At 57.4% G+C, this 22889-nt stretch overlaps 3 protein-coding genes across 35 annotated transcripts; 1 reads left to right on the plus strand and 2 right to left on the minus strand.

Annotated features, from left to right (window-relative positions):
• Positions 1 to 329: 329 nt before the first annotated feature.
• On the minus strand, positions 330 to 4423 carry RFNG (RFNG O-fucosylpeptide 3-beta-N-acetylglucosaminyltransferase). 20 transcript variants are annotated; one of them, XR_015147348.1, is made up of 8 exons: positions 4104 to 4423; positions 3511 to 3559; positions 2863 to 2965; positions 2563 to 2753; positions 2218 to 2306; positions 1952 to 2117; positions 1301 to 1386; positions 330 to 857 (listed from the first exon to the last, which is right to left on the minus strand). XR_015147348.1 is itself a non-coding variant. In XM_086356702.1 (8 exons), exons 1-8 carry the CDS (start codon positions 4383 to 4385, stop codon positions 662 to 664), a joined length of 1125 nt encoding a protein of 374 aa, XP_086212828.1. In that variant the 5' UTR covers positions 4386 to 4423; the 3' UTR covers positions 330 to 661. The 20 variants fall into 20 exon arrangements, 8 of the variants coding, with proteins under 8 accessions (XP_086212828.1, XP_086212830.1, XP_086212826.1 ...); XR_015147347.1 differs by having other exon boundaries at positions 330 to 1227; XR_015147346.1 differs by having other exon boundaries at positions 2563 to 2771.
• A 65-nt stretch (positions 4424 to 4488) lies between these two features.
• Positions 4489 to 9718, plus strand: GPS1 (G protein pathway suppressor 1). Of its 11 annotated transcripts, none has more exons than XM_086356688.1 (14): positions 4489 to 4928; positions 5446 to 5538; positions 6095 to 6276; positions 6598 to 6888; positions 6997 to 7132; positions 7214 to 7291; positions 7472 to 7532; positions 7969 to 8054; positions 8263 to 8357; positions 8465 to 8570; positions 8663 to 8743; positions 8826 to 8963; positions 9034 to 9168; positions 9251 to 9718. In XM_086356688.1, the coding sequence occupies exons 1-14, from the start codon at positions 4776 to 4778 to the stop codon at positions 9323 to 9325; spliced, it is 1710 nt and encodes a 569-aa protein (XP_086212814.1). In that variant the 5' UTR covers positions 4489 to 4775; the 3' UTR covers positions 9326 to 9718. The 11 variants fall into 11 exon arrangements, with proteins under 11 accessions (XP_086212814.1, XP_086212815.1, XP_086212816.1 ...); XM_086356689.1 differs by having other exon boundaries at positions 7475 to 7532; XM_086356690.1 differs by having other exon boundaries at positions 6724 to 6888.
• A 200-nt stretch (positions 9719 to 9918) lies between these two features.
• On the minus strand, positions 9919 to 16700 carry DUS1L (dihydrouridine synthase 1 like). Of its 4 annotated transcripts, none has more exons than XM_086356699.1 (14): positions 16485 to 16700; positions 15383 to 15629; positions 14639 to 14714; positions 14081 to 14131; positions 13572 to 13684; positions 13011 to 13093; positions 12708 to 12811; positions 12340 to 12484; positions 11996 to 12092; positions 11831 to 11919; positions 11245 to 11390; positions 10753 to 10790; positions 10421 to 10496; positions 9919 to 10320 (listed from the first exon to the last, which is right to left on the minus strand). In XM_086356699.1, exons 2-14 carry the CDS (start codon positions 15617 to 15619, stop codon positions 10181 to 10183), a joined length of 1395 nt encoding a protein of 464 aa, XP_086212825.1. In that variant the 5' UTR covers positions 15620 to 15629; positions 16485 to 16700; the 3' UTR covers positions 9919 to 10180. The 4 variants fall into 4 exon arrangements, with proteins under 4 accessions (XP_086212825.1, XP_086212823.1, XP_086212824.1 ...); XM_086356697.1 differs by having other exon boundaries at positions 14639 to 14747; XM_086356698.1 differs by having other exon boundaries at positions 15383 to 15877.
• Between the last annotated feature and the right edge of the window lie 6189 nt (positions 16701 to 22889).

Consider the following 22889-nt stretch of genomic DNA (forward strand, 5'->3'; position numbering starts at 1 on the left):
GCTGGCACACACACACTAGTTCCACAGTATGCTGAAAAGGTAAGTCTTAACAGGCAGTCTGCCTTCTGGAGCAAGGTTTGTCTTGCTTGTATCATTCCCTGCAGGAACCCCACCTCCACACCCCATATACTCTTCAGCTCACAGTGAAGAGCCCAGTGGGCAGCTTTAGGCTCAGGTGGGCCGGCAAGGCTGTAAGGAACACAGATCTGCCTGGGAGGGAGCTGGTCTCGGGCAGTGCCTTCATGGGAAGGAGCTAGATGCTGTGTGGCCCTGCCTGGAGCTGAGCTGCCAGGTGTCACTGGTTAATTAACACAATGAGCAACAGAGAGTAACAATCAAGCCTTTATTCACTTGTTGCAATAGCAGCGCGAGAGACCAGAAGGCAGGTGCTGGCTCCCCTTGTTCTGTTTCCTCCTCCTGTGGAAAGGCACTGTCAAGGTCAGTGTGGGTCGGCTGGCGGGGATGGGGACGTCTCACTGCAGAGGGGGCCCCAAACAAAAGGCTCCTGTTGATTCATGGACTTGCAGCCCCCGGGAGCAGGGAAGGATGGAAAGTACTGAGCAATGAGTCAGAGTGGAGGAAAAGTGTCTTCAAGATCCCTCAGGAAGGACCTCTCGGCCAAGAGACCCCGAGAAGGTGCCTCTGAATGGAGACAACCTGGCTAGGAGTAAGCTGCACCCAAGAGCACAGCTGTCCAGAGGGTCTTCAGCCTTGCGTGCAGTTCCCCGTGGAGGCAGAGGCCCTGGCTGGGCTCCCGTGGGAAGGGTGGCATCCCAAGAGAACAGCAAGGAAAGCGTCCGGAAGTCACCACTAGGGGGCAGCATCTCACACACCACCCTGGCCTAGAATCCTCTCTCCTGCAGGTGAGGGGAACAGGATGGAGCCCTGGGAGGCGGATGCCAGCCCCCTCCCAGACCCCCAGCACTGTCCTCCTCTCCCACAGCGCCAGGGTCACCCGGGCCCGCCCGGGGCTGTGGGAAGCCCTGCCGGTCAGCTGGAGCGCCTGCTGGGCGCCCGTATCTCCCTGGATGAGGGCCCGGCCGTCGCCGCCTGGAGTAGCCAACTAAGCCCAGGAGGGGGCAGCACTGTTCCAGCACTGTTCGGCCACTTGCATCTGGGGCAGAGCCAGACTTTGGGGTCGGGGATCACCGAGGGGCAAGGTCGCTCTGCTTCTGCACAGGACACCAATCCGTGTCCGGGTAGAGAAGGCAGTGGATGGACTTAAACCTGGGAGGGAAGTGGGGGTCAGGCTGCGGGAGGGGTGGGCTGGCCCTAGCACTCCTCCCCACGGCCGGCTCACCGCGTGGGATCCTGCTGCAGGCTGAAGCCCCCAGCCACGTTCACCACATTCTGTGGGTTCTCAGGTCCCCCGTAGCTCAGGGTGACCTGAGGGAGGAAAGGAGGCAGAGTCACTCAGGGCTGGCACCTCCCACCTTGCTCTCCAACAGAGACGCTGCTTGGCCTCCTGGATTCCAGGGCCCCCGCTGCCCCACCCCAAGTCAGCATTCTTAGGGCAAGCTCAGAACACCACGGAAAGGTGATGGGGCTTGATGGGGGCTGAGAGGTGTGGCCAGCACAGCAGATACCTGGGGGAGGCCGCTGGCACACGTGTAGGGGCGAGAGATCCTGAACCCCCTGCCTGGGCCAGGTCTGTAACACTGGTCATGCCCAGACCACTGTCCCCAGCCCTGCTGCTCAGGGCCACCTTCTGGAAGCTGCAGCAGCTGCTCTTTACAAACAGGCCCTCATGTGAGCCTGGGGGTCTCCATGGCTGGGACTCCAGGTCCCAGTAGCCTGGATTCAGGGTCCACGAAACTTTGCTGCCATGCTGGGACCCATGGTTGTCTCACCAGAATCCCTCCCTGAGCCCTTGCTCAGTTGGGGGGGGTCACGGGGGCACGGCCCCCATGTAGGGACGGCCATGGAAGCGGCAGGGGCCCAGCTGGCCTACCTGCTGGAGCAGGGTGTCGGGTGATAGCTTCTGTAGGTTCTCCAGGTGGGAGTGGAACAGCGAGCTGTGCAGCAGGCGAGCACCCAGCAGCCCCTCCACGATGTAGCCCACCGTGCAGTCGTCTGGCAGCCGTACCCGCTCGGCTGTGCTCATGAAGCCACCCAGGCTGGGGAGCAGAGTGGGGACAGGTCAGCGCCTCTCCAGCCTTGGGGAACCCCAACCCCCAACAGCCAGCACCTGCTTCCCCCCCGCCATGCCTCCATCACCTGGCCCATGGGCTCATCTTGAGAGCAAGGCCTCTACTTAGGCAGAACCCGGCCCCACCGGTAGCGAACCAGAACTTGACCGTGGTCACCTGAAAAGGAGGGAGCCACTAGTCAGGGTCCCTCATCCTAACTCTTCATCTGGACACCCTGAGAATTGTCCTTAAGCTGCCCCTTAACTGCTCCCAGGCCCAGGGGCAGAAGCTTCCCAAGGCATGAGAGGACAGGGGCTTTCACAACTCAGTTGCCTGTGGCTCCAGCCCCTCCTGTCTTGCCCCAGTTCCCAAAACACCCCATCTGGGTGGACTGGGCATCAACCCCAGCCCTTCCTTGCTGGGGTCTCCATACTCTCAGCTGCTCCTCCCCGCTTCGCCCCAGCACGCACGGTTCCACCTCCCTGGATCCTCTCGGTAGCCTCGATGGGGTGGTCCAGGCTGGGCCGCCCCAGGTAGATGTCCTGGCTGGGTGAGAAGGTGGACAGCAGCTGCAGCAGGCCTTTGGGGTTCACATAGTTGTCATCATCCACGTGGCAGAACCACCTGGGAACGTGTAGAAGTCTGGAGCCAGGCTGGGCCCAGAGGGTGGGGGTGGGGAAGCCCCTGACCCAAGTTGGGGCCCAGCCTCCCTTGGCCCTGGGCCACCACATACTTGCGTCCGGACTCAATAAACTTGTCATATTCCACTGACATCTTGCAGCACAGAGCCTGGCGGGTGTGCACGGCAGAGCAATTGGTGTTGATGACGTGGCCACCTGCCCATTGGAGAAACGGAAGCACGAGGGCCGGGGTAAGACCTGCTGCCAGCCCACCCCACTAAAGTTGGGCTAAATGCTGCTGGCTGGCCAGCACGAGGCCTGTCCTGTTCAAGACCATGAAGTCGGACCCAATCACAGTCCTGTCTTGGCCTTGCTCATTTGACCCTGTTGCCACCATCCGAGGTCCAGGCCGATGACAACATTTGGAATCCCATGAAAGCAAACCCACCAGGAAACAGGACTGACAGGCTGGACCATCCCCATCAGGGCAGGCCTGGAAAGCATGGTTCCCTGCTGGCCCTTCTTCAGGGGACGTGGCTCCAGCCAGAGGCCCTGGGAACTCAGCCAGTGACCAAAGCATGGCTGGAAGGGTAGACCCTGGATGCCAGGCTCTGTTCTCTACCAGCTGTATGACCCTAAGCAGGTGCCTTAACTTCTCTGGACCTGTGTACACAGCAGGGGGCTGCGTGGCACTGGATCGAGAGATAGCTGAGGAGACCCCTCAGACACGGCAGCCGGGCTGGGCTGGGGAGGGCACTCACCTCCCTGGAGCTGTAGTTCAGGGTCATCCCCGTCGGTAAAGATAAACGTCTGTAGAGAGATGACCTGTGAGGTTTCAAGGGGCAGCCCTCCACCCCAGGGACTCTGGGCCTGGCAGGGCCTTGACCTGGTGAGCAAGGGTGAATGAAGCTGGACAGGTGAGCCTGGGTTTGGGGATCCAGGAGAAGGGAGGGTGGTGAGCCAGGGACAGCCTGCTCTACCCGCAGCATCCCCAGTGCTGCTAGGACCAGGCTTCCTCTTGCTGGAGGAGTTTCTGGGGTCTCAGCCCAGTGTCATCCGGGAGAACCCACTCAAGACTAGAGCCCGAAAAGGGGCAGGAGCGGGTGGGCACTGGGGGTCCTGGGTCCCTGCATTCTCAGGCCTGGGCCTGACAGCCATGCTGGGGACACATCTGTGGGTAGGGGGTCTTCGGGTGGATCCTGGGTGGGGTCCAGGGCAGGATGCAAGTTTGAGGATGAAGGAGCGGGCATCTCAGGGCGTGCGAGTTTGCCAGAGGCGGGGGCTGGGGTGGTGGTGGCGGTGTCCCGAGTCAGCGGGGATTCCGGAGTCGGCGGGGTCCCCGGGCGGGACCCACCTGCCGTCGGGCCCGGGAGATCCAAGTGCGCAGCAGTAGCCCCAGGCGCGGCCCGTGGTTTTTTCGGGTGGTCTTGACCGCGATGAAGACGTCGTCGGGCCGCAGGCGGGGGGCGGTGGCGGGCCGGGCAGGGGGCGCGCGCGGGCCGGAGCCGGGAGCCAGGGCCCGGCTCGGGGCTGGCGCGGGCGCAGGCGCGCGGGGCAACGGCAAAAGCAGCAGCGCACCCAGGGCCGCGGCCAGCGCGAGGCAGGCCCGGCAAAGCGCCCCCCGCGCGCGGCTCATGCGGCCGCGGGACCCGCGGCCACCGCCCGGCCAGGCGCGCCGCGGCCCCTTTAAGAGCCGCCCCGCCCACGCCGCGACCCGGAAGTCGCGGCCGCGCTGCCCCGGAAGTGGACGGTGCGCCGCGGCGGGGTGGGCGAAGATGCCGCTGCCGGTTCAGGTGTTTAACTTGCAGGTAACGAGCCGCGGCCGGCGGCCCCTCCGCGTCCCCGCCGCCGGGCCGGAGCGGAGCCGGCCGTGCGCGCCCCTCGCGCGGCGTCCTTCTCGCGCCCGGGCTCCGGCCGCAGCGTCCCGCCCGTCGGCCCCGGCAGGCCCGGCGCGCTAACGCTCTCTCTCCTTCAGCAGCCAGCCAGCTCTGTGTCAGGGTCGGGGGGTGCAGAGAGTCAGGACAGAATGCAGGGTGGCCCGGCCCCCAACGCGGCCGCGTCGTCAGTGGCAGATGTGCACTGCACCCCTCCCAGCGGTAGGTCAGAGCTCTTCCTGCCGGGCACGGCCGGGGACTTCAGCCTGAGCGCCAGCCTGTCGGCCTGTACGCTGCTTTATGAGGTACCTTTCAGGACAGGGGCCAGGACCAGCCCGCCCGCCCGCCCGCCGGGCCTCGCAGGGCGCCCAGGTGCCCCACTCCCGCCTCCCGGCCGCGACTGCGGCCCGGTCCAGCCGCGGGACTCGCCCGGCGCTGCGGCTCCGGCTGCTTGGCCGCACCGGGGTCGAGGCCGCCCGTGTCTTCCCCGTGGCTTGGAGGAGGCTGCTGTCAGGATGGCGGCTGGGAGCGCGTAGCGACCCTTGGGGGTCCCTGGGCAGTGGTCCTCCGGCGTCTGGTTCCCGCCCCAGAGATGGGCCATCATGGTCCGGCCGAGCGTTCAGCTCTTGAGCCAACAGTCTGGCCAGGAGCCCCATCCCTGGTGTGGCGGCGCGGGACTTGGTGGGCAGTGGGGAAGGTCTTGGGACAGAATCCCGCCCGCCTGGGAGATGGCGGGCAGAGCTGAGCTGGGCACAGTGAGGGCCTCTCGCCCTCCTTGGGCTTCTCCCTCTCAAGGTGCCAAGGTGACCCCCCGTGTTGCAGGGGGCCGTGGAGCCCATGCAGATTGACGTGGACCCCCAGGAGGACCCGCAGAATGCGCCCGATGTCAACTACGTGGTGGAGAACCCCACCCTGGTATGGAGTCTGACAGGCTCTCTTCGGGGTGGGTCAGGGGCTGGTTGAGTGTCAGTCCTGCCGGGAAGGCCAGGCTAGGCTCCCTGACCACGTGTTTTTCTAACTCAGAAACCTTTAGACTTCCTTTGTTGTTGTTGGGTTGCTCAGTCGTGTCTGACTCTGCCACCAAATGGACTAAAATATCTAGTTGCCCGTTTTTAATGGGTTGCTGGCCTCCTCCAGACCCTGCAGCTTCTTCTCCCCCACATGGAGAAGCACCTTGTGCCAGGCCCCCTGAAGGTCAAGTCTCACTGTGAGGACAGGTCTTCCTTGGGGCCCGCCTTGGGAAGCCCTGCCTCCTCATTGCTCAGCCTCGTGACTGGCTGCCTACATGGCTGTGACCATTCATCCCCAGGGCAGAGCTTTACTCCAGGCCCGTGCACTGGCCCATCCTGAGTGGTCTTTCCTCAGCCCCCAGACAGTGGTTGATTTGGTGCCCACGTGTCCCGGCTCCTGATCCACTGGTGGGGGCTTGGGGTCCAGGGTTCCAGCTTGCACAATCCACCTCTGCCCCCAGGATCTGGAGCAATATGCGGCCAGCTATAGCGGCCTGATGCGTATCGAGCGACTGCAGTTCATTGCTGACCACTGCCCGCCGCTGCGAGTGGAGGCCCTGAAGATGGCCCTGTCCTTTGTGCAGAGGACTTTCAATGTGGACATGTACGAGGAGATCCACCGCAAGCTCTCGGAGGCTGCCAGGTGAGGCCAGGGCTCAGCAAGGTGGGGCAGGGACAGGGTGTAGTGTGTGGCCAGCCCAGGCAGGGGTCTTTCTTGTGCTCCTGCAGCATTTGGCTCCAGAACACAGTGATCTGGCTTTCTTGTTGAAAAGCCAGGAGGGGGTGGGGAACGGCTCAATGGGCGAGATTCTCACTCTCCTTGCTGAGCGTTCAGGCTCTCTCCACATCTGCACGCGTGTGTGCGCGTGTGCAGTTCTGACACCGGGCAGAGCCTGTGGAGACGGCAACTTCTTGCTTCTCGGCACAGCTGTGTGACTTATTTCTTGCTGGGCTTTCCCGCCAGGCTGCGGGCTCCTGCTGTCACAGCTGCCCCTGTGCCAACTGGGCGCTCTCCCGATGGGGGTGAGGGCCGCTGGGAGGCACCCGCCCCCCCTGCACGTGGGCCCCTGATGGCCAGGTCCTCCCTCAGGGAGCTGCAGAATGCACCTGATGCCATCCCTGAGAGTGGCGTGGAGCCCCCACCCTTGGACACAGCTTGGGTGGAGGCCACGAGAAAGAAGGCCTTGCTGAAGCTGGAGAAGTTGGACACAGATCTGAAGAACTACAAGGGCAATTCTATCAAGGAGAGCATCAGGTATGCCCAGGGGGCTGGGGGGTGGGCTTCATCAAGAGAGCTTCAGGTGTCCCCTTGGAGTCAGGGGTTGGACAGCTGGCCAATGACCACTTGTGCCTGGACCCACAGGCGTGGACACGATGACCTGGGTGACCACTACCTGGACTGTGGGGATCTCAGCAACGCCCTCAAGTGTTACTCCCGGGCCCGGGACTACTGCACCAGCGCCAAGCACGTCATTAACATGTGCCTCAACGTCATCAAGGTGGGCCCGGGTGGGTGGCCACAGGGCAGCCAGTGGACCGGGAGGGGCGCCCAGGCTGAGGGCATCCCATCTGCCTGCCAGGTCAGCGTCTACTTGCAGAACTGGTCTCACGTGCTGAGCTACGTCAGCAAGGCAGAGTCCACCCCAGAAATCGCCGAGGTAAAACAATAGCTCTCCGCCCCTCAAACCCTGATCCAGGAGCCCTGACCACTACTGACCCCGGTGGGCCCCGTCCTCCTGGAGTCTGCCTCTGCTCCTTTTAGGCTGGAGCTGGATGCCTGGGAGTTGATGCGGGTATGGAGGGCATGGGTCGCTCACTTGTGCCACCTTCTCCTGCAGCAGCGTGGGGAGCGTGACACCCAGACTCAGGCCATCCTCACCAAGCTCAAGTGTGCGGCAGGTAAGGACCCTGGGGCATAGGGGCAGGAGGGCACCCCAAATGACCCCAGCCCAGGAAGCACACAAGCCCCAACCTGTGCTGCACACCCCTGACACTTGCCCGACTCACGTCCCTCTCAGGGAGGTCATGGGGTAGTAACCCGTGGTTGGGGGTAGAGGCATTGCCTTCTCATAGCTGCCATCCTGGCTGGTTACCCCCACTTCCATCCCCGTCCCCCCCTTCACCGCTATTCCCACCCCGTCAGCTGAACAGCTCGGGTGCCCTTTGCAGTAGTAACAGCAGCTGCTCGGCCTCCTTGGGTGCCTTGCTCTCCCAGAAAGCTGCTGATGCTGGCCGACGAGGTCACCTCTCCCTCGCCAGCATTTCTGTCCCAGGTGCGCCTGTTGATGGGCAGCTTCCTCTGGGCTTCATCCTTCCTCCCCCTGCTGCCCCCCAGGCTTGGCTGAGTTGGCAGCACGCAAGTACAAGCAGGCTGCCAAGTGCTTTCTGCTGGCTTCCTTCGACCACTGTGACTTCCCCGAGGTGAGGGGTATAAGGGTCTCTGGGGAGACCTCACTGGAACTTGGGAAGCAGGCTGAGGGCTCAAGAGGTGGGCTTTCTGTTGGGGGCTCATCCTCATGAGGTCCTAGGCATTCTGACGGGGTGATGGGTGAGATAGGGTGGGCCTGGCCCAGACTTCTGTGCTGCCTGGCATTGACCCCAGGACTCTGATCACCTCCTTGCCCCTCAGCTGCTCTCCCCCAGCAATGTGGCCGTGTACGGCGGCTTGTGCGCTTTGGCCACCTTTGACCGGCAGGAGCTGCAGCGCAACGTCATCTCTAGCAGGTGGGTGGAGGCTGGGTGCTGGGCCCTGTAGCCCTGCTCCTGTGCCCCTGGCTGCCTCCAGGGCGGGTGGGCGGCAGGGCCAGCTCTGAGGAATCTGGCATCTGCAGCTCCTTCAAGTTGTTCTTGGAGCTGGAGCCACAGGTTCGGGACATTATCTTCAAATTCTACGAGTCCAAGTATGCCTCGTGCCTGAAAATGCTGGATGAGATGAAGGTGAGAGGCCTGGCCTGGCCTGGCCTGGCTGGGAGGGCGGGCAAGTTCAGAAGGCCTGGGGCAAGCTGTCCCTGATTGGCTATCCTCACCAGGACAACCTGCTGCTAGACATGTATTTGGCTCCCCACGTCAGGACCCTGTACACGCAGATTCGCAACCGGGCCCTCATTCAGGTAAGCATTCTGGTGGAGGCTGAGGCCAAGGCAGGGCACTACAAAGGCACCTTTGGGTAACTCATGTCCCTCTGCTCTGCAGTATTTTAGCCCCTACGTGTCAGCTGACATGCGCAAGATGGCCACAGCCTTCAATACCACAGTGGCGGCGCTAGAGGATGAGTTGACGCAGCTCATCCTGGAGGGGCTCATCAACGCCCGCATCGACTCCCACAGCAAGGTGGCTGGATTCAGGGCCGTGGGGTGCAGGAGGGGGACCTTGGGCCCCACTGAACCTTGCACCTCCACAGATCCTGTATGCCCGGGACGTAGATCAACGCAGCACCACCTTTGAGAAGTCTCTGCTCATGGGCAAGGAGTTCCAGCGCCGTGCCAAAGCCATGATCCTACGGGCAGCTGTTCTGCGCAACCAGATCCACGTCAAGGTGTGGGCGGGGACAGCCCTGGGACTGGGGGTTGGGATGGGCGCACACACCTTCCTGGTCTGAGCCTTTGTCTCCACTGCAGTCCCCTCCCAGGGAAGGGAGCCAAGGGGAGCTGACACCGGCCAACAGCCAGTCCCGGATGAGCACCAACATGTAAGAGCAACCTCCGTCTCCAGGATGGTCTGCGCACCCCCACCCTGCCCACCCCCCACCCTCGGACTCCTGGGCCTCTCTCATCTGCTCCAGCGGCACTTGCGGAGGTGTTGCCTGTGGCCCACTTGCAGGGGTCTGGCTGCTGACTGACGCTAGTCCTCGGCGCCCCCGCCTGGGCTTCCATGTGCCCAGATTCTTGTGCCCCGCCCCCCCCGCTGCACCCTGTGCCGGGGCCCTGGGGAGGTGGGCCTTCCTTGAAGGAGAAGCCGACAGGGCTCACCAACATGGCATCTGGGGCCCCCACCTGGCAGCACTGCCTCCCAGCCTCCACGTTGACGCATCGTTTGAGGTTGCAGCGTTATTGAATCTTAGTCCATTAAAGGGCAGCCTGAGAACAGCCCCTGGCACCACTCCTTCCTGTCTCTGTGGGGCCCCCTTCCTCATGCTCTACTCGGCTTTGCAGGGCTGAGGCCAGCGCGTGGCCCTCCGTTAGGCAGGTCTCCATGGCTGAGAAGATGAAGGCAGGTGCTGCCTTGCCCGCTTCCCCTGTTCTAAGGTTGGTCCCTGTTGGCCCCAATAATACTCAGGGATCAAAAGGCCTGGGAACGTCCCATCTTTGAAATGGTTTATTGTTCATCTCGAACACACGCGGGCTGTGAGGATGGGCAGGTCCAGCCTGGGAGCCTGCTCCTCGGTGCAGCATCTCCGGGCCCCCAGCATGGGCCGAAGGGAAGACCAGCTTGTCCTTCCGTGTGAAGTAGCAGGAGGTTCCCTGAGTAAAGGCGTTTCCTTAACTGGGACGTGGGTTGAGGCTTCAGCAGCAGGCCTGGGGGGTGGCACATGGGGCTGTAGCTGCCCTTTAGGCCAGGGCACTGCCCACAACCTCAGGGAAGCCACCTGGTTCTCCAGGCCCGGCCTGCTGTGGTTCCTGCAGCCGCGGCTGGGCACCCTTCCAGGCCAGAGACCTCTCCAATTTGGTTTTAAAAAGCAGTCCGTGACCTGGCAGAGGGGCAGGAGGAGGGAAATGGGGCTCAGGAGGCTGAGGCTCCACTGCCTACTGGGGAATGGGGTGGTGCTGATGGCGGCAGGCGCTCCTCACCTGGGCAGTCAGCGGTCTCTTTGAAAGCTCGCTTCTTGCAGCAGCCCCGGCACAGGTTAAACACACACCTGTTGCCCTGGACACAGAAAAGCTTGTGAGCCAGGGGCTAATACCCATTCCTTAGCCACCCTGTAGCCTGAGTGAGTAGCCAGGAACATGGAAGAACTGTCCTGAGGCCAGGCAGAGCTACTTTACCGGAAAGAAGCCCCCCTACCATGGGCTGTGGCCCGACTGCCACGAGCAGATAGAAAAAGGACTGCCCATTCAGGTCCCCATCCCTCCTGGGGCTGAGCCCTGCCTTAGGTGTTAACAGCCAAGACGGACGGACTCACCTTTGGGTTTCCACACTGATCACACTTTGCGTATTTTGCTGAGAAAAGAGCAAAAGGACACGCTGTTTGAACTAGGTGAGGCCACCCACCACTGCCATCTCTCACATGTAGCCCTGGGTAGGCCTCTCTGCTCTCTTGGGGCGGGCAGAGGACACAGCATACATGGTCCTGCTGGGAAACCTCATCCCACCCGCCCAAGACCCACGGTTCCACGCCCTGTGCTGTGCGCCTCCCACCTGCAGGTCCTTCCTGGGCACAGCAGCCCCTAGTGCTACTCCTGCCTCTCTAGCTGCCCTAGGGCAACAGCTGAGGGACTGGCAGGCAGGATGGCTGGCTGGCTGTGGCCTCGGGGAACCTGCCAGTCTCCTTGGGGGCTGCAGGGCCCTTCCTGCTGTACTGCCCACAGCTTAGGAAGCAGCAGAGCCACCCGACCCTGGGGAACCCGTTAGGGGCTGGCCTTTTCCCTAGACTCCAGTGGTGGGAGCCACTTACGCTTCAGCAAGGGGTCAAAGGTCTTGTGGGGGTTCCTTAGCTTCTTCTTCTGCTTGTTCTTGGATAAGACATCCGTGGTGCCCTCCTCCTCCTCCAGGGCCCGCTTGCTGCGGGCACCCCCATTCTCCTTGCTCCCCTCCTTGGGCCTGAAAGCGGGGATGATGGGCAGAGCTGAGGGACACCCATGAGAGGCAGCCCACTGGCCACAGTCACTAAATGAGGACGTATGTGCAACTCTGCTGAGGCCCCAGCAGCTGGCACGGAGGCTGGGACGCCAGTGTCTGAACCCTGGGTAGGGCTGTGGCTACAGATGACAGCCCAGCCTCACTTCAGAAAGTCCAGAGGAAGCTAGAGAGGGTCTAGCTGATCCCAGGACAAATCCACTCAGGGTCAGAGGACCTAAGAGAAGCATCACATGGAAAAAGTGATTTAAATAAAACAGCACAGGCTGACAAGGAAGGAGGCCCCTAGTCACCAAGGGACGGAGCTGAGCCTCCAGCACACCTGCCAAGGCTGGGCAGCAGGCATAAGAATCCCCTCCGTGTAACACCTCCCACCCAGGTCAGCCCATGTGCAGGAGGCTCACCCTGGCCGGAAGTAGGGCTGGCAGATCCAGTGAAAGAAAGGCAAGCCTCCTGAAGGCTTCTCTCCCTCCTTCTGCCTGGATATATCCTCCTGGAAAAGCCCAGAGGGCCCTCAGTAAAAGGCCCGAGACCAAGTCTCTCCCACCACACGGTGGCCCAGCACCTACCTGACACCGCAGTTTTAGCTCCTGGCTCACTGCAGCAATGCCCTCCAGGGTCTTCACTTTGGCGAGCTCCTCTCGAAGCTGCTGATGCACCTGCAGCCTGATACAGACGCCCCATCAGAGAGCTGGCTCAGCCCCCACCTCCCAACTGCTGACCCTGAGCCTTGGGCATAGAAGGGCACAACCCCTCCTCCCACACAACCTCAGCACGTCACTGTGGTCCTCCCAGATCTGACTTGGTGGCAGGTAGGGGTTTTGTGAATGTCTGTGGAGAGCTCATCTCAAAAACGACGAAGGCCCCAGACAAGGCTCAGATCAGACAGCATCTGCCATGGGGGTTGACTCACGTGTGGTGCCACAGCTTAAAGAGATGGGCCCGGACGTACGAGAGGGGGCAGGGGTGCTGCCGCACAATGTCCAGGTACTCCTCGGCCAGCTCCCACACAGCAGGGCTGCGGCCCTCGAACAGGGCAGGGTTGTGCAGGTTTCCCTCTGCAGGGGAAGGTGACGCAAGGCTCAGGGGCCCCTGTGCCTGGCCATCCCCAAGGCAAGGCTGGCCACTGGCCTGAGAGTGCTGGCCAGTCAGGCAGATGGGGCCTTCAGTGGTGACCGCGTGAAGCCTGAGGCTCTTCAGCTGGGCCAGTGGTGCCACGGTGTGGATGGACCCCTCCAGCACCCGACGGTGGACCAGCTGCAGGCGAGGGCACAGCCTCACCTGCACTCATGACCCCCTGCACCCCCGTGTCCTGGATGCAGCGTTCCACGTCCCGCAGGCACTGGATGTTCCCGTTGGCGAACACAGGTATAGTCACCGCCTTCCTGTCGGAACAGGACGAGCAGATGCTCAGAAGGATGCTGCTTCCCCCAACCCTGGGGGGCAGTACCAGGCCCCAAACTCCATCCTCCCACTGTGCTGCTCACCCTCAGGCCCTGCGCCCTCATCTCGTGCCGAGGGCTGAGGGCCTGGCCTGGGGGCTGGGCCGTCTCCCCGCCCTGGGCTCACCCTGCGTCCACTCACCGCACAGCCTTGATGTGCTCCCAGGACGCGGTGCCTGACAGGGGCCCCTTCTGCTCCTTGGTGCGCCCGTGGACAGTCAGCAACTAGCACACAGGAGCACCTGGTTCAGCTCCACTTTCAGCTGCAGCCCCCAACACTCCAGGGTACCCTCTGCCTTTGGCTTTTCAGGCATCAGCTTCCCTCACTCCTCTGGGCCACACTTGGGCCAGTTGACACCCTGGGAGTGCTGCCTAGGACTCCCATGTCAGAGCTGTCCCTCTATCCTTTCAAGGGCCAGTCTTCTCCGCAGTGGCAACACTCCTGCTGCCAAGGTTAAAGGTGTGAGGGAAGAGCAAGCACCAGCCTGACCCCAGGACTGGTGGGGGTGGGTGGGGAGGTGATTTAGGCCCAGCACTACCCCTAGGCAATACTGGCCTCTTGGACGCAAGCATGGGACTTCGCTGCCTGCATCAGGCCTCACTTAAAGGTCACTGATTCCTGCCCATCCCAGGGGCAAGCCCTCAAGAGGTGTTTCTGGAGGTTCGGAAGCAGTATGGAGCCCTGGAAGCCCACAGTCCTCACCTGGCAGCCAGCCTTTTCCAGCATCTGGGCATATCTCACGGTCTTGTCAATCTCTGGGAAGACGCGGATCTTGCAGGTGACAGGAACAGAAAGCTTTTCGTGGGCTAGCAGAACTGGGGAAGGGCAGAGTCGGCTCCTGACAAAACTGTGCTGCCACCTTCAAGCAGGCTGTGGGGACCCATGGCTAAGCCCCCAAAAGAACACAGGCTCCGCAGATGTCCCGTACTGGTAACAGGGAGCTGTGAGTTGTGCCTCGGACCACACTGGAAGAGGTGGTCCAGGCAAGGATGCCTTCCTCCAGTACAGTCTATTTGGTTCGAAGGAGGGCAGCAGGTACGGGACAGGCGACTTCACAGCCGCCCTCTACAGCAGGAAGGGGGAGGGCACAGCAAGGCCAGGAGGACCCTGCCAGCTACTGTTCTCTCCTGAGCCCTGCTAGGCTGTCTTGGGCTTGCCACCCAACCACCATGTGGCCCCAAGTCCCTGAGGGCAGCACAGGGCCAACTCACTCATTCTCTGGAGCAGGTCCCACTCCTCCTGCAGGAAGGCGCCATAGTGACCTGCAGAGAACAGGCACAGCCTCTGCACCCTCCCACTGCGTCCACGCTGGCCTCGACCTGCCTGGCCACGTTCGTTTAGTTCGGCGGCCTGAGCTCAAGGGTGCTGAGCTGAGTGCCCACCCCACGTGGTCTCTAAGCAACCAGGAACTCCTCAGGCCAGTGAGGAAGGTTGAGGTGCCAGGGTAGTGGCCACTGGTGCCCGAGGCATGCCCGAGGGAGGAGGAACTCTTCAGCAAAACACGTTTATCCAGAGGGAGCCCCACAACTTCCTGAGCATGGAGGAAGTGACAAGCCCCTGACAGCCAGGTGAATGTCGTCCCCTACCCCCAGTGACCAAGGGCCGCCTTGCAGAGGGAGAAGCAAAGAAAGGCCCAACATCAGAAAGCTGCCAGAGGAAGGGCCAGGCCCTCAGCCAGCTCACCCACACACCTGGCATCTCTGCACTCCAAGCCTTGCCCTAGCCAAAAGCCAGTACTCAACACAGAACCCCAGAACAGGAACTCTTACCTCGTTTGGCGATCATCTGTGGGCAGCCCAAATTCAGGTCAATGGCATCACAGTAGTCCTGAGCCAAGAGAGCTGCCTGGACAAACACCTCTGGGTCATTGGCACAGAACTGGAAGAGACATGAAAGTTGCCACAAGCCCCAGCCAGGCCCTGGTACCGAGGCTGCCCAGGGCTTCATACGTGACCCAGTGAGGGTGTGGCCCCAGCGGATGACTGCAGGATGGTACCCTATCTTAGATGTTTACAATATGACCAAGCTAGAGACTTCCCTGGTGGTCCGGTGGTTAAGACGCCATGCTTCCACTGCATGGGACATGAGTTCACATCTCTGGTTGGGAAACTAAGACCCCACATGCCACACAGTGTGGCCAAAAAAAAAAGCAACATGACCGAGCTAGGATGCACCCCCATACCACCAGCAGGGCAAGCTACAGATTCACACAGTCCTCCCAGATGTAGCAGAAAGCTGGTATCACTGACTTTGCCAAGAGCAGAGCTGTTCTGTCTGTCTGATAAAGAGGGGGCACTTGGGGTGATGTCAAGGTTGGGGGAGGGAGGGGCTGCAAATCTTCCACGGCACCCAAGCCATCCATTTGCCACAAGTCTGAGGCAGCTACTGGGGAGAGGTCAACCTCTGCAAGAACCAGCCTGCCCTTGCCCCTCTGATCTCGGAAAGCCGGGAAGCCTTTTCTGGAAAGGCCCAGGAAAAGGTTCTCGGCCAGCGTTGGAGGCTGGGCCGCTAACCTGAACAATGAGAGGCCGGTCCTCGGGGCACACATCGCAGTACAGGTTCTCCTTGCGGTAGTTGGCATCGCGGACAAAAACCTGGGCATGCAGCATGGGTGTGTAGCACAGATGGGCCCCGTGTCGGCGGCTCAGCAGCCTCCAGGCCAGCTCGCTTTGGTCCACCATGGGGGCCACCACGTGGCGGGCCCCCCCCAGGGTGCGGCTCCAGAACTCGAAGCCTTCCAGCTTTGGCATTGCCTCCACACTGAAGGGCAAGACCACGGGCTCAGCCGCAGCCAGTGGAGCACAGGTGCAGGAGGTGACCCCCCTCAGGGCTGCTCTAGCGCTGCCTGGCGGCCACAAACGCGGGTGCTAAGGGTGTCGGCTGATGCAGGCCAGGAACCGACGCCTCATGGCCGTCGCCTTCCAGTGGAGACTGTGGACAGGTTACTCAAACTTTCTGAGCTTTAACCTCTCACTTCTTAGCGGGAATAGGATGTCTGCCTGGCAAGACTGGCATGAAGAGTAAATGGAACAGTGAATGAGGTCCTGTCAGCGCTTTGCCCAGGGGAGGCCATCACAAAAGGCAGCTACACCCCACAAGACCTGGAGACCCCACCAAGGCAGGACCACCCTGTGGCGACACTGCCCTCCGGGCCCACCAAGGGGCCCAGGGCAGTCACCTGGACACTCTGCCCTCCGCTGGGTGTCAGATGTATAAACGCACTACCAGTACGTTCCCTCTGGCTTATCTTACCCATGCCTGGCCAACCTTATCAGAGCCACCGTTCCCTACAGTGACTTAACAGGTGGTAGGTAGCCTGAGGACTACAACTGAAACCCCAAAGGAACAGATCGTGACGAGGGGCTCACCGTCAGAGAACACCCACCTCCTGTACTACTTTGGGAATTATTAAGCAGGGTCATCGGCTTAACAATTGCCTAAGCGTCCAGCTGTGGGTTTATTTTCGGGAACTGTGAAGCCACAGGTAAAAATCAATATGATGCCCACAGAGGCCTGGACACGAGGCGCCGAGCGCGGGGTCCTCCACCTCCAGCCGAAGGAAGAGCCCCGGGGCCCCAGAGAACCGTGGGTCAAACCTGAAGGGAATCTACCTACCTGGGCGGAGCCGAGACACCTGGGCGCCCGAGTCGGTTCGCGGCTCCTCTCTACGCAGCTGGGCCCTTCGGAACCGGGGGGGAGAGCCAGGGGCCCCACCGGGAGCTCCGGGGATGCGGCTAGGGTACCGCGGAGTGAGGCTCCTGGGCTCGCGCCGCGACTTGACACCGCCACGCTGGGGCCGCCACCCGGCCGCCGCCGGGCCCAGGGCTCCGCGCTGGGGCCGCCGGGAGGTGCTCCTCCAGGCCGTTCCGGGCGGCCCGCGGTGCTGCAAGAAACGCATTCCCGGGAAACCGCGCCCGGCTGCTGAAGGGCCCGTCGCGCGGCGGAGGGGCGGTGTGCGGAGTGGGGGTCGTAGGCTAGAAGTCGACTTCTCCCGGCGCGGCGGGGCAGTTTCGCAGCGGTAGGGCCGGACAGGGGCCGCCGGGACTCTCCCCTCGCTTGCGGGGGCTGGTTATCGCCCGGGTGCCAACATACCCGAGCTCCCGCCCTCCCCAGCAGAGGCTCGGGGCTAAAGTCCTCGGCCCCCACGCGGAATCTTATAAAAATCTTCGAAGGACCAAAAATCTCTCTTTTATTTCGGAAAGCAAACACCGCGTGAAATTCCTGTCCCGCGGCCCCCAAAGCGCCGCGCTTGGCCCCCCAGACCCACAGGATTCTTCATTGTAAACTTGAGACCTGCGAGAGTCACCGTCTTAACGAATATAACAACCTTACCTCCTGCTCGTTCTCCTGAATACTCGCTTCCCTGTCTAAAAGAAACCGATTGGTCCTCGTTTTCCCCTTCTCTCTTCCTTTCTCCTATTACCTTTGGTACTGAAACCTCTACCTCTGATTACTTGGTGTCGGTCCTCTGTATCCGCCAGAGAGTGTGAATATACTTTCTTCCTGTTCACCTGTCTTTTGTCAATTTAATTTGCAGGACCCCTAAACACAGTCCCAAAAGGGAAGAGGGAAAGTTTTTCCTCTAGCAGAACCAAGTTTCATTTTACCATTTCATCCTTAAGTGTCTCTGCTGCTGCTGCTAAGTCGCTTCAGTCGTGTCCGACTCTGTGCGACCCCATAGACAGCAGCCCACCAGGCTCCACCATCCCTGGGATTCTCCAGGCAAGAACACTGGAGTGGGTTGCCATTTCCTTCTCCAATGCATGAAAGTGAAAAGTGAAAGTGAAGTCGCTCAGTCGTGTCCGACTCTTAGCGACCCCATGGACTGCAGCCTACCAGGCTCCTCCATCCATGGGATTTTCCAGGCAAGAGTACTGGAGTGGGGTACCATTGCCTCAGTATCCCCCAAAGACAGGAATTTTTAGAGCAATATCATTAACACACCTGAAAAATCTCTATGTCCTAAGATCAAATATCCATCCTCGTGTGTCCAGTATGGCAGCCAGCTGTCACATCCTGAGTGCTGGAATGTGGTCTGAATTAAGACGTGCTGTAACAGGAAAAAGACACACCAGGTTTCAAAGACTTAGGGGGAAAAAAGTAAAAGTTAGTTCATAATTTAAAAAATATTAATGATATGTTGAAATTATATTTTTTATATTACATTAGGTTACATATGAGTGCCTAATATGGCAAATTCCCTAGTGGCTCAGATGGTAAAGAATCTGTCTGCAATGCAGGAGACACCGGTTTGATCCCTGGGTGGATTCCCTGGAGAAGGGAAAGCTGTCCAATCCAGTATTCTCGCCTGGAGAATTCCATGGACAGAGGAGCCTGGTGGGCTACAGTCCATGGGGTCGTAAAAAGTCAGACAGGACTGAAAGACTTTTGCTTTTTTTCTTTTTTCAGGTTAAATATATTATTGCAATTCATTTTATCTTTTTAACTTTCTTGAAATGTGGCTACCGGAAAAAAAATTTTTTTTTTTTTGAAATTTTAAACTTACATATGTGGGTGGGATTTGTGGTACAGTAGATTGAGTAGCTCACCAAATTTCTTCCCAAAAAAGCAAAGATAAAACTGGACAGAATTGTTAAAAGCAACCATTTCAGGACTCTGGAAGTTGATCAAATTTCATACCATATTTGAAAAGCACTTATTTAAAAGAAAGAACTGCACATCTAGGAGAAGACCAGTGGGAGTCTGTGATTTCAGTATTGTACAACTTTTATTTCCTCCCTCCCACGGGTAATTCCACCAGAGCCTGGTAGGCCTTGAGGGCTTCTAGTTCCTACAGACTCTGGAGAGAGCTGACTTGACTGGGAAATAGGGAAAGCCCCAGAGAACAACTGTAATCCCAGTAGCAGACAACAGGGTGAAAGCGTTAGCTGCTCAGCCAAGTCTGACTCTTTTCTACCCCATGCACTGTAGCCTGCCAGGCTCCTCTGTCCATGGGATTCTCCAAGCAAGAATACTGGAGTGGGCAATCTTTCTCTTCTCCAGGAGATTTTACTGACCCAAGGATTGGATTGAACCTGGGTCTCCCACATTGCAGGCCGATTCTTTACTGTCTGAGCTACCAGGGAAGCCCCAAACAACTGGGTAGAAACCTATATCTTGGCTGCCTGATACTGGTTGGAGAAAGCAATAGTCCAGCCATAAATTCAACAAAGAAATTCAGTAGATGAGCTAGCCATGGTGGGCCTTGATAAGATAGTGATTTGCTAGGCTGTGCATATAGCAAGGAAAGACGCGAGTCAGCCACAGCTGAATACTCCTGGCTGACTGAAGAAGAGGCTTTGTGCAAGGAAACAGGCGACCCAAACCATAAACTGTTAGCTGCAAAGGGTGGAGGCCTTACCGGTTCAGTAGACTTAAGCATAATGGCTAACCAATAACTGGCTGGCCGTTAAACTATAACGGCCCAGGGATAAGTCTTAGGAAACCAGGCTTGCATATAAAAAAAGGTTTTATTTTTGGCCTTGCCACATGGCTTGTGGGAGCTAAGTTCCCCAACCAGGGATTGTACCTCAGCCCTCTGCCATGAGAGTGCAGAGTCCTAATACTGAACCACCAAGGAATTCCCTAAAAAAAAAAGATTTTTAAGAAATCTAGTAGAGGACTTACCTGGCAGTCCAGTGGTTGAGACTCTGTGCTTCCAATGCAAGGGGCACAGGTTCCATTCCTGGTAAGGGAATTAAGATCCCACATGCCTCAGTGTGGCCAATAAACCAAAAAAAATCCAGTAGAGATACCAGTGGCGACACACTGTAGGGGAAACAGACTGTGTAGACTTCATCCAGGTCGGGAACTGAGCGAACAAATACCAGCATCAATAAACACATACAGTAAAGGTGGGTGGGGTGGGGGGGCGGTCAGAGTCCAGAGTGACTTACTACAACATATTATAAATGCCTAGTATTTAACAAAATTTTATAAGACAGTCAAAGACATAAAAAATTTAGGACATACACAGGGAAAAAAAAAAGGTTCCTAGAAACTGTCCCTGAGGGGGCTCAGATGATGGAGTTAGCAGGCAAAGAACTAAAGCAGCTATTGTAAATATGTCCAAAGGACCAAAAGAAACCATGTTTAAAGATTTTTTTTTCAAATGTGATGATGATTCAACAAGTTAAGATTATCAGTATCTTTAGATGATTCTTAAAAAGCCAATGGAAATTATGAGTTGGAAACACAATAACTAAAATGAAAATTTCATCAGAGGGCCTCAACAGCAGATATGAACTAGCAAAAGGAAGAATCAGTGAATTTGAAGATAGGTCAGTAAACATTATCCAATCTGAAGAACAGAAAGAAAAAAAGCATAAAGAAAAATGAACAGCACCTCAGAGACCCATGAGATACCATCAAGAATACACATATAATACATGCACATCCAGGAGAAAGGAAAGAAGAAAAGGAACAGGAAAAAGTTTTTTGAAAAAGTAATGGCCTCAAACTTTCCAGATTTGATGAGAATAACATTAATTTACCAATCCAAGAATCTTAATAGGATATATAGAAAGACATTCACACCTAGACACATGACAGTCGAAAAGCTAAAAGACAAACACAAAATCTTGAAGCAGTAGTCAGCTTCTGATGCATCCAGCCTGGCATTTTGCATGATGTACTCTGCATATAAGTTAAATAAGCAAAAATCACATGGTCGTCTCAATAAATGCAGAGAACAAAATCCAAGAGCTAGTCGTGATTAAAAAAAAAAAAAAAACCTTGATAAACTAGGAATAGAAGGAAAATTTCAATTTGATAACAAGTATCTACAAAAAACTTACAACTAACATCATGTTCAGTGGCGACAGACTGAGCTTTTCCCTTAAGATCAGGAAAAGGGAAGCATGCCAACACTTACCACTCTTATCCAAAATAGTATTAGGAGCTCTAACCAGTGCAATAAGACAAGAAAAAGAAATAAAAGGCCTTGTGCTGCCTTCCCTGGTGGCTCACGGGTAAAGAATCCCCCTGCCAATGCAGGAGACATAGGTTTGATCCCTGATCCTGGAAGACCCCACATGTCACGGTGAAGCTAAGCCTGTGTACCACAACTACTGAACCTGTGCTCTAGAGCCCCAGAACCTCAATAAGGAGAGCCTTCGCACGACGACTAGAGAGCAGCCCCAGCTCTCCTCAACTGGAGAAAAGCCTGTGCAGTAACCGAGGCCCATCACAGCCAAAAATAAAATCAATATTTAAAAAAGGCATTGTGGTTTCAGTTTTTATTTCCCTGATGACTAAAGATATTGAGCCTATATTCATATGTTTATTGGGATGTTTGTGTATCTTATTTTGTGAAGTGATTGTTCAATTCTTTTGTCATTAAAAACATTGGACTATTTGTCTCATTGTGCTGCACTGTGTATGTACTGTGCTCAGTTGCACAGTTATGTCTGACTCTTTGCCACCCCATGGACTGTAGCCCACCAGGCTCCTCTGTCCATGGGATTTTCCAGGCAAGCATACTGGAGTGGGAGGCCATTTCCTACTCTCCAGGAGATCTTTCTGACCCAGGGATCGAAACTGTGTCTCTTGCATCTCCTGCATTGGCAGCAGGATTCGTCATCACTGTGCCACTTGGGAAGCCTCATTTGTCTCATTCAGTTCAGTTCAGTTCAGTCGCTCAGTCGTGTCTGACTCTTTGCGACCCCATGAATCACAGCACGCCAGGCCTCCCTGTCCATCACCAACTCCCAGAGTTCACTCAGACTCACATCCATCTAGTCAGTGATGCCATCCAGCCATCTCTTTGTCTGTCGTCCCTTTTTCCTCCTGCCCCCAATCCCTCCCAGCATCAGAGTCTTTTCCAATGAGTCAACTCTTCGCATGAGGTGGCCAAAGTACTGGAGTTTCAGCTTTAGCATCATTCCTTCCAAAGAAATCCCAGGGCTGATCTCCTTCAGAATGGACTGGTTGGATCTCCTTGCAGTCCAAGGGACTCTCAAGAGTCTTCTCCAACACCACAGTTCAAAAGCATCAATTCTTCGGCACTCAGCTTTCTTCACAGTCCAGCTCTCACATCCATACATGACCACTGGAAAAACCATAGCCTTGACTAGACGGACCTTTGTTGGCAAAGTAATGGCTCTGCTTTTGAATATGCTATCTAGGTTGGTCATAACTTTCCTTCCAAGGAGTAAGCGTCTTTTAATTTCATGGCTGCAGTCACCATCTGCAGTGATTTTGGAGCCCCCAAAAATAAAATCTGACACTGTTTCCACTGTTTCCCCATCTATTTCCCATGAAGTGATGGGACCAGATGCCATGATCTTCGTTTTCTGAATGTTGAGCTTTAAGCCAACTTTTTCACTCTCCTCTTTCACTTTCATCAAGAGGCTTTTTAGTTCCTCTTCACTTTCTGCCATGAGAGTGGTGTCATCTGCATATCTGAGGTTATTGATATTTCTCCTGGCAATTCCAGCTTGTGCTTCTTCCAGCCCAGCGTTTCTCATGATGTACTCTGCATATAAGTTAAATAAGCAGGGTGACAATATACAGCCTTGACGTACTCCTTTTCCTATTGGAAACCAGTCTGTTGTTCCATTTGTCTCATTACTGCATCCTAAAGGTTAAAGCAGAGATATTACTTTGCCAACAAAGGTCCGTCTAGTCAAGGCTATGGTTTTTCCAGTGGTCATGTATGGATGTGAGAGCTGGACTGTGAAGAAAGCTGAGCGCCGAAGAATTGATGCTTTTGAACTGTGGTGTTGGAGAAGACTCTTGAAAGTCCCTTGGACTGCAAGGAGATCCAACCAGTCCATTCTGAAGGAGATCAGCCCTGGGATTTCTTTGGAAGGAATGATGCTAAAGCTGAAACTCCAGTACTTTGGCCACCTCATGCGAAGAGTTGACTCATTGGAAAAGACTCTGATGCTGGGAGGGATTGGGGGCAGGAGGAAAAAGGGACGACAGACGATGAGATGGCTGGATGGCATCACCGACTAGATGGACGTGAGTCTGAGTGAACTCCGGGAGTTGGTGATGGACAGGGAGGCCTGGCGTGCT

The sequence above is a fragment of the Bos grunniens genome, chromosome 19 (genome assembly GCF_055505025.1).
Source record: "Bos grunniens cultivar Pamir isolate PY7600 chromosome 19, Bosgru_T2T1.0, whole genome shotgun sequence".
In the NCBI taxonomy this organism is placed as follows: domain Eukaryota; kingdom Metazoa; phylum Chordata; class Mammalia; order Artiodactyla; family Bovidae; genus Bos; species Bos grunniens.